We start from the raw sequence: 13,320 nt of genomic DNA on the forward strand, positions 1-13,320 counted from the left end.
GCTTCTCAGACAATCAAGAGCTAGTTACTGCCATTTCCAGAATAAGCGAATTCAAAACTGATAATATGAATGTTTTCAAGGAACTCGGTAATTCTAAAAATTTACAGTAAATGTGAATTTTTTTACTAGCATGTTTCTTACTACCCTTTCACTAGTAACTCAAATTCATAAATTTTCAGGTTTGAAAGTTCCCAGTGAAGAAGAATTGGCAGTTGTGAAAAACTTCCTCATCCAGCGAGAAGCACAGACTGACGATGGAACTAGATTAGAGGTACTTCTCAGATTTCGTGAAGCTTTCCTTAAAACGTACGAATTGATGGCAGCTGTTGAGACATTTGGGTGTAGTACAGCAACTTGCGAATCAACTTTTTCAACATTGACTGCAATCAATAGGCCACAGCGCTTGTCAATGTCCCATGCTCGCATGGCTGATCTAGTGTACTTGGCTTTCGAACGACATCGCACAAGTGCATTGAATATCGATGTAGTTCTCCGAAAATTTAATGATAGGAAAAATCGTAAACTGGCATTGTACCAAGTTACCTAATAATATTTTCTGTATGTTTTCTTTCGCACATGAAATTTAAAAATACAAAGCATACACGTTCATCACTCATTTATTGTTTGTTTATTTATTTATTTATTTTTTTCATCATTTATTGTTGTAAATTTTACCCTGCCCGCAGGCCCGTATCCAGAAATTCATTTCGGGGGGTGCCCAAGTTCCCAAAAAATTTTTGACAAGCAAAAAAAAAAAAGGTCTCAAAGCAATCAAGGCCCCTCGGCCCCCCCCTGGATACGTGCCTGCCCGTCTTACTTTACTTTGTGCCCGTACAACTAGTTAGGTCTGGCTACGGGCCTGTAATGCTGCCGATTCGGATACTAAGTACCATAAGTGACCCAAAATTTTTTTTTAAAACTACTTTAGAAATATCTTTATCTATTGGTTCATAATCAATTATATTTTTAATAAATCTAAATTTGGCGCTAATGCAGCATTGGTGCACTTAATCATTGTTTAATATATAAACTTGTAATAAAAATACACAATGAACGAATATTTAACTCTTTGATTGACAATTCAAATTGGCCCCGAAACAAAAAAATTTTCAAACAATTAATGGCCTTGGCCATCTAACGAGCATGATGGATTGGGCCAGGAATTTTAAAATAAATTCTATGCAAATGTTAGGGCGTGATATTTTATACTTACCATGCAGACATCACATTTATGAAATTATATTGAAAAGTGTTTTTGAAGTAAAATTTAATACGTCATCTGAACCAGATGTTCCTATTTTCAATAAATTCCAAAAGTCTTGGCAAAATATAAATAAAACAAATTACTTAAGTGGAATAGAAGATACTATTATTTTAGAAAAATTAAAAATAAAAAAAAACGATACTTTGAAATTTAGTTTTGAACAATTACAAAAATACCAACCTCGAATTGACTTTTAGAATTGGTCATAATATTTTTTGGTGAAACACCTTTACATAGAATTTATTTTAAATTTCCTGGCCCAATCCATCATGCTCGTTGGATAGCCAAGGCCATTTATTGTTTGAAAATTTTTTTTGTTTCGGGGCCAATTTGAATTGTCAATCAAAGAGTTAAATAATATTCATTTATTATGTATTTTTATTACAAGTTTATAAAGTTTCTGGTTGTATACAGTGCTCGAATTGGGGGAGGGGGGGTGCGCAGGGGGACGTAGCTCCTCTACTTTTTTTTAAATTTTTTTGCGCACCCCAACTACTTTTTTTTATTGGGTGGACAGGAGGACGGTGGAAAATACCACTTCTTTTTTTTTTTTTTAAATATTAGTATGATAATGAAATATGATTTATTAATAAATACTAAATAAAGTAATGAGTAAAAAAAAAAAAGGTCTTCAAAATGCTAGGGACGCAGTTTTCAAATTGTTAAGTTGAGCTCCCCTACTTATTTTTGGCCAATTCGAGCACTGGTTGTATATAAATTTGTAAGTTAACATTATTTTAGCTTCAATGTGAAACTGAGACGGTATTAATTTTACTCTGATGTGTTTTTTTTAATTAAACTTAAAAAAATTGTAGGATTTGAACAATCATAAATAATAGAAAAAATGTATAGAAAATTAAATTTAAAACAACGGTTAAATGAATTTTTTTTATGTTTTTACAATGATTTATAAATTAACAATTTCAACGGTAAGAATAGAACATATACGTTTTTATTTTTTTAGGGTTAAATAAGAACTTTTCGAAAATTTTTGTATAAATACTTTTTATAGAAAAATTGTATACCTACAAAAAAGTCCAAATAAACATTTTCGCAATAGCTAAAGTTTTTGAGATAGACATAAAAAACTAAAAAATCACCCTTGGAGGGTTATTTTTAACCCTCTTGGGGCACGCTTAGAGTTGACCAATCGTCTCCAAATTTTGTACAATTTATTTTTTCATGTATTCGAATAATTCTAGGGGGTGACACTTCGTAATTTTTAAATTTTATAAATAAGGGACACCCTAATGTACACTGGAGTATCTCTATATATTTACCACTTATAGATAATTAGAAATATTGTCATTCTCTACTAAAGGACATTAGGAAATAGGCCAAGAAATAATAAATCCTTGAAGTATTCAATTTATTTTTACCTGAAAACAATGTTTCAACGTAACCTCCTTAAAACGTTTTAAGACTGTAGATATTTTATTACTATAAAGGATGAATTTAAATTCAGCAGTTTGTTGGGAAATAATGTTTTGTTGGCTAATTTTTATTTTCCATACAATAAATGTCAAGATTTTAATATTATTATGCATTATTATTATTAGATTATTCCGTAAGCTATATAAGTTTAACCAGACCAAAATAGATGCAGCAGTTACTTAGTTGATAGTCTTTAAACTAAGGTCATTGAGTTCATTCATTTAAGAAACATAAGTATGCATTTTCAAATAAGTTTAAACCACGAGAGCGAGCTAAGTACATGAGTATATATTTATCAATAATATTGTTGTCCACAAATTGCATGATGGCGGAATATTGCAAAAGAAAATACCGTATTCTTAACCCACATTAAAAAAAATTCATGAGTTTATGAAATATCAATTAAATTGAGAAAATCAATAATTAAAGTTAACTCTCTTTATAAATGTTTCGGCCAAAAACTAAAATACAATTCGTTTCAATAAATTAAATCTCACGAGTAATGATAGTGAAGATAATTTGATGTATTTATTTTAATTTTGTTACTATTTTAATACTTTGAAAGTTATAAATTATCACAAAAATTATGGCTGTATATTACAAATAAAATGGGTACTTGTTGTAGTCGCCACTCTCCCGATCCTGGTCGTCATATGGGTAATAGTTTGGTAATTATTGAGTTGAAAAATTATCATTACTCTTTTTTTTTTTTAGTGTTTCATCCAGGGTATAAAATTGAAAGTACGATAGATGTCCTTAATAAAGGTTCAGGTGATGTACGCTATGTTGCAGATTTAAGTCGACAACATGGAACTGCAAGTATTAAAAGACATGGAGTTGATATTATACGAACCCCTACATCAACATGTAAAAATTCTATTGTACAATTTTTAAAATTTGTATTTATTTTCCCACTATTTTGTATTATATTAGTGCATTCATCATTGCATAGTCGGATTGTGGTTGCAGTGTATAATTATCAATCAAGGGAAATGTCGGATGTTTCCTTTGTTAAGGGAGATCGTATGGAACTATTAGATGACAGTGAACCTGATTGGTGGCGAGTAAGGCATTTAAGGACAGGTGATGAAGGATTAATTCCATGGAATTTTGTTGCAGAAGAAAAATCTGTTGAGAGTGAAGAGTATGTATTGAATATGTCTAAAACTAATAAAGTATTTTAATTATTTATCATTTTTTTGACTAGCTGGTTTTTTGGTAAAATATCTCGAAAAGAAGCAGAAAAACTCTTATTATCAGAAGAAAATCAAAGAGGAACATTTTTAGTTCGAGATTCTGAACATACTCCTAATGGTTTTTCTTTAAGTGTAAAAGACTGGGAGGGTGGACGTGGCTATCATGTTAAACATTACAAAATTAAAACACTGGATAATGGTGGTTTTTATATTGCTACAAATCAAACATTTTCTAATTTACCTGAATTGATAATTGCATATTCTAGTTAGTATAATTTTCTGTTATTATTAAAATTATTACTTTTTTAAATAGCTATAATTTATGTAAATTATTATATTTAGAAAATGCTTTGGGATTGTGCCATGTGTTAGCTCGTCCTTGTCTCAAACCACAGCCACAAATTTGGGATTTAGCTCCAAATTTTAGAGATCAATGGGAAATAGATAGAAATGAAGTACAACTAATTAGAAAACTAGGTCATGGTAATTTTGGAGAAGTTTGGTATGGCAAATGGCGAAACAATATTGAAGTAGCAGTAAAAACTTTAAAACAAGGCTCTATGTCAACACAAGCATTTTTACAAGAAGCTTCAATTATGAAAAAGTTTCGACATGATAGATTGGTTGCTTTATATGCTGTTTGTTCAAAGGATGAACCTGTATTAATAATTCAAGAATACATGTGCAATGGCAGTCTGTTAGATTTTCTAAGAAATAGTGATAACAAATATTTACAATTTGCTGATCTTATTTATATTGCTTCACAAATAGCCAGTGGAATGGCTTATTTAGAATTGAAACAATTAATACATAGGTATAATATTTATAAATGATTCAGCATTATGTATTACATAAATAACTATTTTGTGTAATTTAGAGATTTGGCAGCTAGAAATGTCCTTATAGGAGAAAATAATTTAGCCAAAATTTGTGATTTTGGACTAGCTAGGATTATTGAGGATGATGAATACTGTCCAAAACAAGGTACCAGATTCCCAGTCAAATGGACAGCTCCAGAGGCTATTGTATATGGCAGATTTTCTATAAAATCAGATGTGTGGTCATTTGGAATTTTGCTAATGGAATTATTTACATATGGTCAAGTGCCATATCCTGGTATTAAACATTTTTTCCCTTTTAATTAACTACCAGAAATTTGGTTTTATTCCAGTTTACTACTACTATTTAGTAAAAAAATAAAATGATTTTCTATTGTTTGTCTACTTTTTTATTTACAATATATACGTTTTTAAAAATAATTGTAATTTAATATTATTTTGTTAGTCTGTGGCTCTTACAAAAGATATAAGAGAGCATAGAAGCAATAAACCCATTTGAAAATTTATATTTGTCAATAAGAAGTAAAATATAACTATAAAATCAATAATTATACAGATTATTAAGAAATAAAATGAAATCTGAGTGTAGTGAAACTATGTATGTTTTACTAGACTCGGAATTTATGTAATGGTATTATAATCCTTTTCTAAATATATTTTTTTAGTGTTTTTTAAAATAATTATTTAATATTACACCTTTAATGCTACTAAAGATTTATATTTCTTTGTTACCTTTTCTTATTTTTATATATTTTTAAGGTATGCATGGACGAGAAGTTATTGAACAAGTGGAACATGGTTATAGAATGCCAAAACCTGTTTCAAATTTTATACCTGATGACATTTATAGACTGATGTTATTATGCTGGGACTCCGATCCTGAAAAACGACCAACTTTTGAGTTCCTTAATCATTACTTTGAAGACTTCACTATTACCTCAGAAATACCATACAGGGAAGTAAGTGATTGAATATATTTAAAGTACACATGAATTTGTACAACTCTTGAAGTAATGTAGAATATTTTATTTCTGTAATTTTCCTTTTTTTAGTCAAACATGTCCTAATTTAAAATATCAACTTCATCATTTAATAATATAATTTTTTTTTTAATTCACTAATAAATTTACTTGTACATATTTTTAATTTTTAATTATTTGTTTTTAGATCTCATTTTTTTAAATTTATGATTTTGTTATCAATTATACTTTCATAGAATAATATGCCATGCTTAAGTATTGTGCATTTATTCATGCCAAATACTTATTTTAATCTCTTCAAAAATAAAAATATATGCAGATAATATGGAGAACATAGAATAGGTATTTATATACCAACTGTTGGATAATTCTTTTTATGAATTATCTAAAATATACAGGGCTAAGTATGCATTTATAGCTTATCAAGTATCAAATATAATTCTTATTAATTTTAATTTATAATATAAACTAAAATATGATATGATAAAAATATCTTTTTCATAACTTTTGATATTTTTATACTAAAATTAATACTTCAGTAACATTTTTATTATGATTTATTATTATCTTATATTCCTATCTTAATTAAACCAAAGTAAAATTTATTTTAAATCACACTTTTAAGTATTCTTATAAACCATTGTTGTTTAAAAATGATTTTTAATAATTATCATTTATTTTATCCTTGTTCCGAAATAGTTATTTTTATTTTATTTAAAATAAAATAAATCCAAGTAATAAGTCTTATATTTGATATATACAATTGAATAATGAACACTTTTTTAATATTTTCACTAAAGTCAATATGATATTTTTATATCATAATGTAAATATAAATTTTGATATATGAAATATGAGCAAAAAAACTTAATTAATCTAGTCTATATGTGTTAGTGTGTGTATATGTGTATTTAGTTATGTTTCATACTACTTACAAATTAAAAATAATTTTGTTGTTAAAAAATCATTGATTTTCATATCTTTCCTATTAAAATATAAGTTTGAATGAATTTATTATTATGTATTCACTCACCTCTAATATTAACTTATATTGACTTTTCACAAGAATTTTCTTTTAAGTTATTGCGTTTAGAATTAAGTTTAATTAATTATTTTATTTTAAACTCTATTACAAAATAATATTTATCTGTGATAAAAATATTTTTTTTGACTCAAAGTTTTATTTTATGTAGTGTTGATAATTAAGGACACACTTATAAGACCAAAAAATTGTTCAGGAGAATAAATTAAAATTTCTAACTAATATTATTTTTATCAATCATGTCTAGGAAAAATGTAAATATTAAAATAAATATTGATTACAATTTAAGAATCTTAAGTACAGAATAAAAAAATAACTATCCGCACAATTCTATTAAAGTTTATCTATTTGAGAAAATATATATCAAGTGTGAATTAGACTATGTATATTTTTTTTTTTTGCATAATTATGATTGTTTGTCAATTTATTTATTCTGATTCATATTATATATTTTATATTAGTAATATTTATTGTATTATCTTTATTTATTTTATGTAAACTATAAATATTGTTTCAAATTATAAACATCATAAAATTGCTTTAAAAAATGTTGTATTTATTTATATCTAATTAATTTTTGAAAATTAAGAACTTAATTAATTTTAATGATTTACTTTAAATAAAAGAACCAATAAAAAAAAGTTGTTAAAAAGATTTACTCAATTGAGCGTATTATAAAATTTGATTATAGTTGTAAAAATCCATTGTTAAATTCAGGTGAAACTAAAAATAATTTTTTAATATGTATATAACATATATTTAAATCATAAATTTATGACTTATATAGCAACATATTACGAAAAAATTTGGAATGTTATAGACTGGTAGTAGCACACACAAATAGAGTAAAAAAATTAATAAATTTCAAAGTAAAATTATATAATATCGAATCTAATTCAACAATATATTTTAAAAATATTAGAAATTAATGATTTTAATTGTTTGTATGGATAAAGCTGGTTAAGCTATTTGTTATTTGATTAAGGGATTTTTTTTTCAATTTTTAAGGGTAATATCTTCAACTAAAGACGAATTGTAATCATTTGACGTATCGTTGATAAAAGTAGGTCAAGTGAAGGTTGGCAAAATCAATCGTAGCCACAAAAAAACCACATAGTAAAATAATATTAACATGAATAAGAAATTTCTTCTCACAAGGGGAGACTATAGTGATGGGATCTTTGATATTTATTGAAGTTACTGAATCTAAATGAGATAAAAATCAAATGATTTCAAAATTGTTTTCTAACTCAAAAAATATGCAAAATATTAAACGCCACAGGCGGATTTGAACCTCGTACCCTAAGTGTGAAAGATACTAGTGTTACTGATTCGACATCTGTTCATTGCTTTCGTCGCGTTATAAAATTAGCTATTTAGCTAATTTTATATGAATAATATTCATGAAAGTCAATGTATTCCTCTTTTAAGATATTTTAAAATAAAATAAAATACAAAACCCAGAATTTTAATACAAAAATAGCATATTTTTGAATACGGTAGTCATTTGCGCATAGAAGATAGGTCGTCGGGACAAATTTTTTTTTCATTTTATAGTATATGACATAACCTTTGATTTGATATATGTTTAAAGGACGCAGTATTTCCGGAACTTTTTCAAAAGTTAAGATGAAAAAGTTTTATTTTTTATACAATGTTTCAAGTTTTGAACGCCCCCTATATATGGGGAAATTGTCCAATTTTAATAAAAAGTATGTCAAATNAATTAAGATGAAAAAGTTTTATTTTTTATACAATGTTTCAAGTTTTGAACGCCCCCTATATATGGGGAAATAGTCCAATTTTAATAAAAAGTATGTCAAATGAAAGATGTACTTATAATGTATTAAAAAAAAAAAAATTATTCTGATACATACATTTTTCGAAAAATTATAGCATTTTAAAGTTGAAAATTTTAACACAAAATTAGCATTTTTTTTAACTACGGCATGTAGAAGATAAAGTGTCGGGACAAATTTTTTTTTTCTTTTTATAGTACATAAGCTTAGAAAATTTCGTCGTTTTATGTGTTTTTATTTTTGCAATTAAATTAGATATATTTAATTTCAATTTTTTATGTTTTCCAATTTTTCGATATATTCATTTTGATCTCAAAATTATGATATTACTTTAGGAAATGATATATCTTAACAAACCTTTCTGGAAAATACTTGTAAAGTAATTAAGAATAAGATTAAACTTGTGGAGAACCCAAATTCCAAATTAAAAAAAAAATAGTTCCTTTAGTTTACTCATTAATTTAATATAACTCTCTAACAGTAAAAATATTATTGAAATTAAACAATGCTCATATTTAATAGTACTATTGTTTCTATAGATTTTTTTTCTGTTATTATATTAAAATATATTTTAAAGACAAGAATTTAATTATTAATAACAAACGTGTAGGGATAATTTTTTACTCAAACTAGAGTCAAATTATATGACAATGGAGAGATGCTTTACATACGTGGATCAATAAAACTTGAAATTTAGTAAGATAAAAATTATTCTCTGTTAGGTAAAGGGTTAAATGACAATTTTAAGAACACTGTCAAACAGAAATTATTTTTTTGCTTGTTTAATTTAAAATTTCCTAGGGACTATATTTGTATGAAATTTAATAAAAGCATATATGTAGTGCCATTTTTTTTACATAACTTATAGACATATATAATTTTTAAATGTATTGAAAAAACTGACCAGTAATTACTTAGATCATAACTAATAATTTGATTTTAATCGAAAATGAGAATAGTAATCTTTCAAGAATCATAAGGCTAAACTAACATTAACGTTAAAATTAATAAAGCTATAGGAGTATTTGACATAAGGGATATAACAATTTTTAAAATATAAGAAAATAATCTGGGGTACTAATGAAATGAGTTATACATCAACTAATAATATTTTCTCAAATAATATAAAAAAACACTTACATGTTTATCATTATATTTTAATTCTAGTTTAATATCTATTGATTAAGAAAATAATAATTTTTTTAAGTTAAGTTCATAAAGAATTAAGCTAAATCAAGAAAAAAAGTTATGTACAATAAGGCATTAGAATAAGTGGTTTTTGGTAAAAAATACATATTCCTATTATACTCGTGGTTTAAGTTGGCATTTTTTTACTGATAAAATTATGTTAACGATATTTTGATAAAACATATTTTTATCGTATTCCTTTTGGTTAAGTAAAAATTAATTTCATCTAATAATTCATTAATAAATATATATTTGATTATTCAAATGTTTTAATACTTAATATTTAGGAATAAAAAAATGTCGTCTAGATCAGTAGAAAAGAAAACTACTAATCAGAATTCTATTTGGAATACTTTTAAAAAGGCTACCACCAAAAATTCTGAATGGCCAGATAAAGTAATGTGTTACATTTAAAAATAAAATGTATGCGTTATACAATAAATAATTTTTTAGGATGAATTTCTTGATGTTATATATTGGGCAAGACAAATAATTGGCATTCTTGCAGGTGTTCTATGGGGTTTATTACCTCTTAAAGGATTATTTGGTTTGGGAATGTAAGTTAATGTAACTTTTTATTAAGTTAACACTACCTATACTATGACAATTTTTTTTGTATTTTCCTTAGTTTTGTCGTATTAAATGCTGCTATAGTATACACATATTTTACTAATTTTCAACAAATTGATGAAGAAGAATTTGGTGGAGCATGGGAACTAACTAAAGAAGGATTTGTTACCTCACTAGCCGGATTTTTAGTATGTTATGTCTATAAATATTAATAATTTATATAAATTAGATATATTTTTTGTCAATGTTTCAAATGCAATATTATGTTGTTTAAAAATTAAATTTTGATAGGATGTTTCTATTTTTTATCAAATTAAGAAAATTTCTGATGAATGTAATCAAAATCACAGTTTGGGATGTTTGTTTAAGTTTAATTTTTTTTTATTTATTAGTTGTTTCATTTTGAGTCCCAATACTTCTTTTCTGCTACAATTCAGAATTCAGTCAAATTAATTTAAAAATACTGATATATAGTAATGCTCATTTTTTCTTTTCAGGTTATGTGGATTATAGTTTATACTGGAATGCATTTTGACTGAATAAATTGAAATACTTAGGAAATACAATATAATTTTATGAAAACTACATTTTTCATTTTTAAAGAATAAATATTTATTATTAGCAAAATGCATTATATTCTATGAATAAATTAATTGATCAATTTTTGATAAATTTAGTTCCTTTTGGTAAAAGTTTTTTATCCAATATATTCTTAATTAATTTTTCTTCTTTGGATAATTTTTCTGCATATCGTTCTTTAGCTAAATCCAAACTTTTACTGAGTTCCACTATTTTTTTCTAAAAATAACAAATATTATATAATATATGTATTTTACAGTAGTAGTAACATATAAATGATACTACAGGTGTGACATGAGAACCTATCATATTCAAATCAGTGTAACTTTTTATCAAATAAAATTTTTTGTATGAAATGAAGAGTGTCACAAATTTTTATTTTTAAAACAGCATGAAATGTTACCACAATGTTATTTTTTTTTTTAAATTATTTCACATAGATGCGCACTTTAAGTTTTTACATAAATCTTGGCTAATTTGCGATCATTCTTTTGGTCAGTTAATGAAAATTTTGGATGATATCTTTTTGATATTTTCTTGGAGTTGAGCCAGATTCCTTGACATAAGTTTCAGAATTAAAAAATTTGTAAAATTCTGCATATTATCATAGAAAAAAATTCCGTGTAATAATTTGCTGAGAAAAGCTATGATGATTTAAAATATAATAAATTCCCACGTCACACTCTGTACAAATACTTGAATAACTAATAGATTATTAAAGTTAAAAAATTAAAACTATACAGATTGGTTCACTTATCATGAACCATTTAATTAAAATCGAACCAATTTATAGTAATGACTGGACATGAAGAGTGGGTGCTGCTATATTTTTAACTAGACATTTCCCAGACATACTATTCCTTTTACTTACAGATAAATATGTCAATAACTTCTGAAATACTGGTCCAAAAGTTGTTATTTTGAAAAATTATATAACTATATAATAAGTATGTATGTGTTTAGCGTTGATAATGGTAACATTGTTTCCAAAATACGTATCCGCGACTTTTCATTAATTTTTTTGTGGCTTTGAGTTTAATATTTTTAATATTTTTTAGTTTTTTAAATTAATAATATTTTTAATATAGTTTTAATTTTACTTATATAACTATATACAAGTAAAATAAATCTTAATAAGAAGTTTAATCATAATGAAAGGTTGAAGACGCCCACTATTAGACTTAAAATTATACATGATGAATAACATAATTTTTCTTATCAAAATATATTGAACACTCCACAATAAATATATAATTAAGTCAAATGATTCATCTTAGGGCGGTGATCAAATTTAGAACAGTTAAATATCAATTATAATTTTAGTTGTATCAAACTCTAGCACTAATATAATGTTTACAAGTATTGTTAAGGTACACAAAAAATAAGTTATGAAATGTGTAAAATATATTAGTACACCAATATTAAAGTTGAAATTTGATTTCTATCATTAATTTTTATTTTATGAATTAAGTCTTTCAAAATATTTAAAACTTCATTTTAAGGTGATAAGAAATCTGAGAAAAAATGATATTAATTAGTTTGCTAAAGAACATTGGTATCTGCAAGGATTCAAGTCAAGAACAGAAATAAATTGAACTGGCTCATGACCCTTCTTAAATGGTCTATATTTTAAAGAATATTCAAGGAACTTAAAAAATAAAATTTTATATACTCAGATTGAAAATTTGTATATAATACTATATGGCTATTTTACCTTAGGTAAATTGGCATTTTTTTATTGAGTACCAAATGTAAATAATTCAATTCAATAAAAATAGATCAGATGGGTTTAGTGAGTAATAATCTGTTTCATTTTGTATAACTATGTTAGAAAATAATTCTACCAATTTTTAAATTTTGAATTATTATTATAAAATCTCATCTGACAAACAAAAATTTGAAAATTTCCCTTATTTTCAAGATATTAATGAGTTATGAGTAAATTATAACATGAAGTATTTTTTTTATATTACTCACAGCATATTCTCTTTGTTGCAACAGTTTTCTTTTACGCTTCATACCAAAAGGTGTTGGCCGGCCATCAAGGAATATATAATCTACACCATCTGTTAATGTTCCTCTGTCCATAGGATTCAGAGGAAGTTTTTTCCTGTTATAGTTATTTCAGTAATAATAATATACATTTTAATTAATAACACTAAATTTCTATTTCTTTATTCTAACTTACGATCTACGCCATGTTAAATCTAAACACAGAGTTTGGTTTGTTGAAAAAAATAAATGTGAACTTATTGAAGAAAGATTCTTGATTTGTGTGTTTAGTTTACTTATACTGTTAAATAAAAACATGTTTGGTAAATAATAAAATTTACCTTATAATGAAAAAATCAAACTGAATATTATCTACGTAATATTACAGTTGTATATAGATAGATAACAAACAGAATAGATAAAAGACTAACTATTCT

At 25.3% G+C, this 13,320-nt stretch overlaps 4 protein-coding genes across 4 annotated transcripts; 3 read left to right on the forward strand and 1 right to left on the reverse strand.

The window, feature by feature from the left end:
* Window positions 1–6: 6 nt before the first annotated feature.
* LOC126901069 (uncharacterized) lies at window positions 7–856 on the forward strand. Its single transcript, XM_050677270.1, has 2 exons — window positions 7–87; window positions 180–856. Exons 1-2 carry the CDS (start codon window positions 66–68, stop codon window positions 545–547), a joined length of 390 nt encoding a protein of 129 aa, XP_050533227.1. The 5' UTR covers window positions 7–65; the 3' UTR covers window positions 548–856.
* A 2,038-nt stretch (window positions 857–2,894) lies between these two features.
* Window positions 2,895–6,324, forward strand: LOC126901119 (tyrosine-protein kinase Src64B). The gene is made up of 7 exons (XM_050677360.1): window positions 2,895–3,355; window positions 3,413–3,565; window positions 3,632–3,842; window positions 3,906–4,159; window positions 4,237–4,708; window positions 4,772–5,010; window positions 5,493–6,324. Exons 1-7 carry the CDS (start codon window positions 3,307–3,309, stop codon window positions 5,702–5,704), a joined length of 1,590 nt encoding a protein of 529 aa, XP_050533317.1. The 5' UTR covers window positions 2,895–3,306; the 3' UTR covers window positions 5,705–6,324.
* A 3,597-nt stretch (window positions 6,325–9,921) lies between these two features.
* Window positions 9,922–10,939, forward strand: LOC126900377 (respirasome Complex Assembly Factor 1). The gene is made up of 4 exons (XM_050676043.1): window positions 9,922–10,138; window positions 10,196–10,299; window positions 10,371–10,500; window positions 10,810–10,939. Exons 1-4 carry the CDS (start codon window positions 10,040–10,042, stop codon window positions 10,849–10,851), a joined length of 375 nt encoding a protein of 124 aa, XP_050532000.1. The 5' UTR covers window positions 9,922–10,039; the 3' UTR covers window positions 10,852–10,939.
* LOC126900376 (39S ribosomal protein L52, mitochondrial) lies at window positions 10,908–13,275 on the reverse strand. The gene is made up of 3 exons (XM_050676042.1): window positions 13,080–13,275; window positions 12,869–13,001; window positions 10,908–11,110 (listed from the first exon to the last, which is right to left on the reverse strand). The coding sequence occupies exons 1-3, from the start codon at window positions 13,199–13,201 to the stop codon at window positions 10,970–10,972; spliced, it is 396 nt and encodes a 131-aa protein (XP_050531999.1). The 5' UTR covers window positions 13,202–13,275; the 3' UTR covers window positions 10,908–10,969.
* Between the last annotated feature and the right edge of the window lie 45 nt (window positions 13,276–13,320).

The sequence above is a fragment of the Daktulosphaira vitifoliae genome, unplaced genomic scaffold (assembly GCF_025091365.1).
Source record: "Daktulosphaira vitifoliae isolate Bord-2020 unplaced genomic scaffold, ASM2509136v1 Scaffold_3, whole genome shotgun sequence".
NCBI classification, from domain to species: Eukaryota; Metazoa; Arthropoda; class Insecta; order Hemiptera; family Phylloxeridae; genus Daktulosphaira; species Daktulosphaira vitifoliae.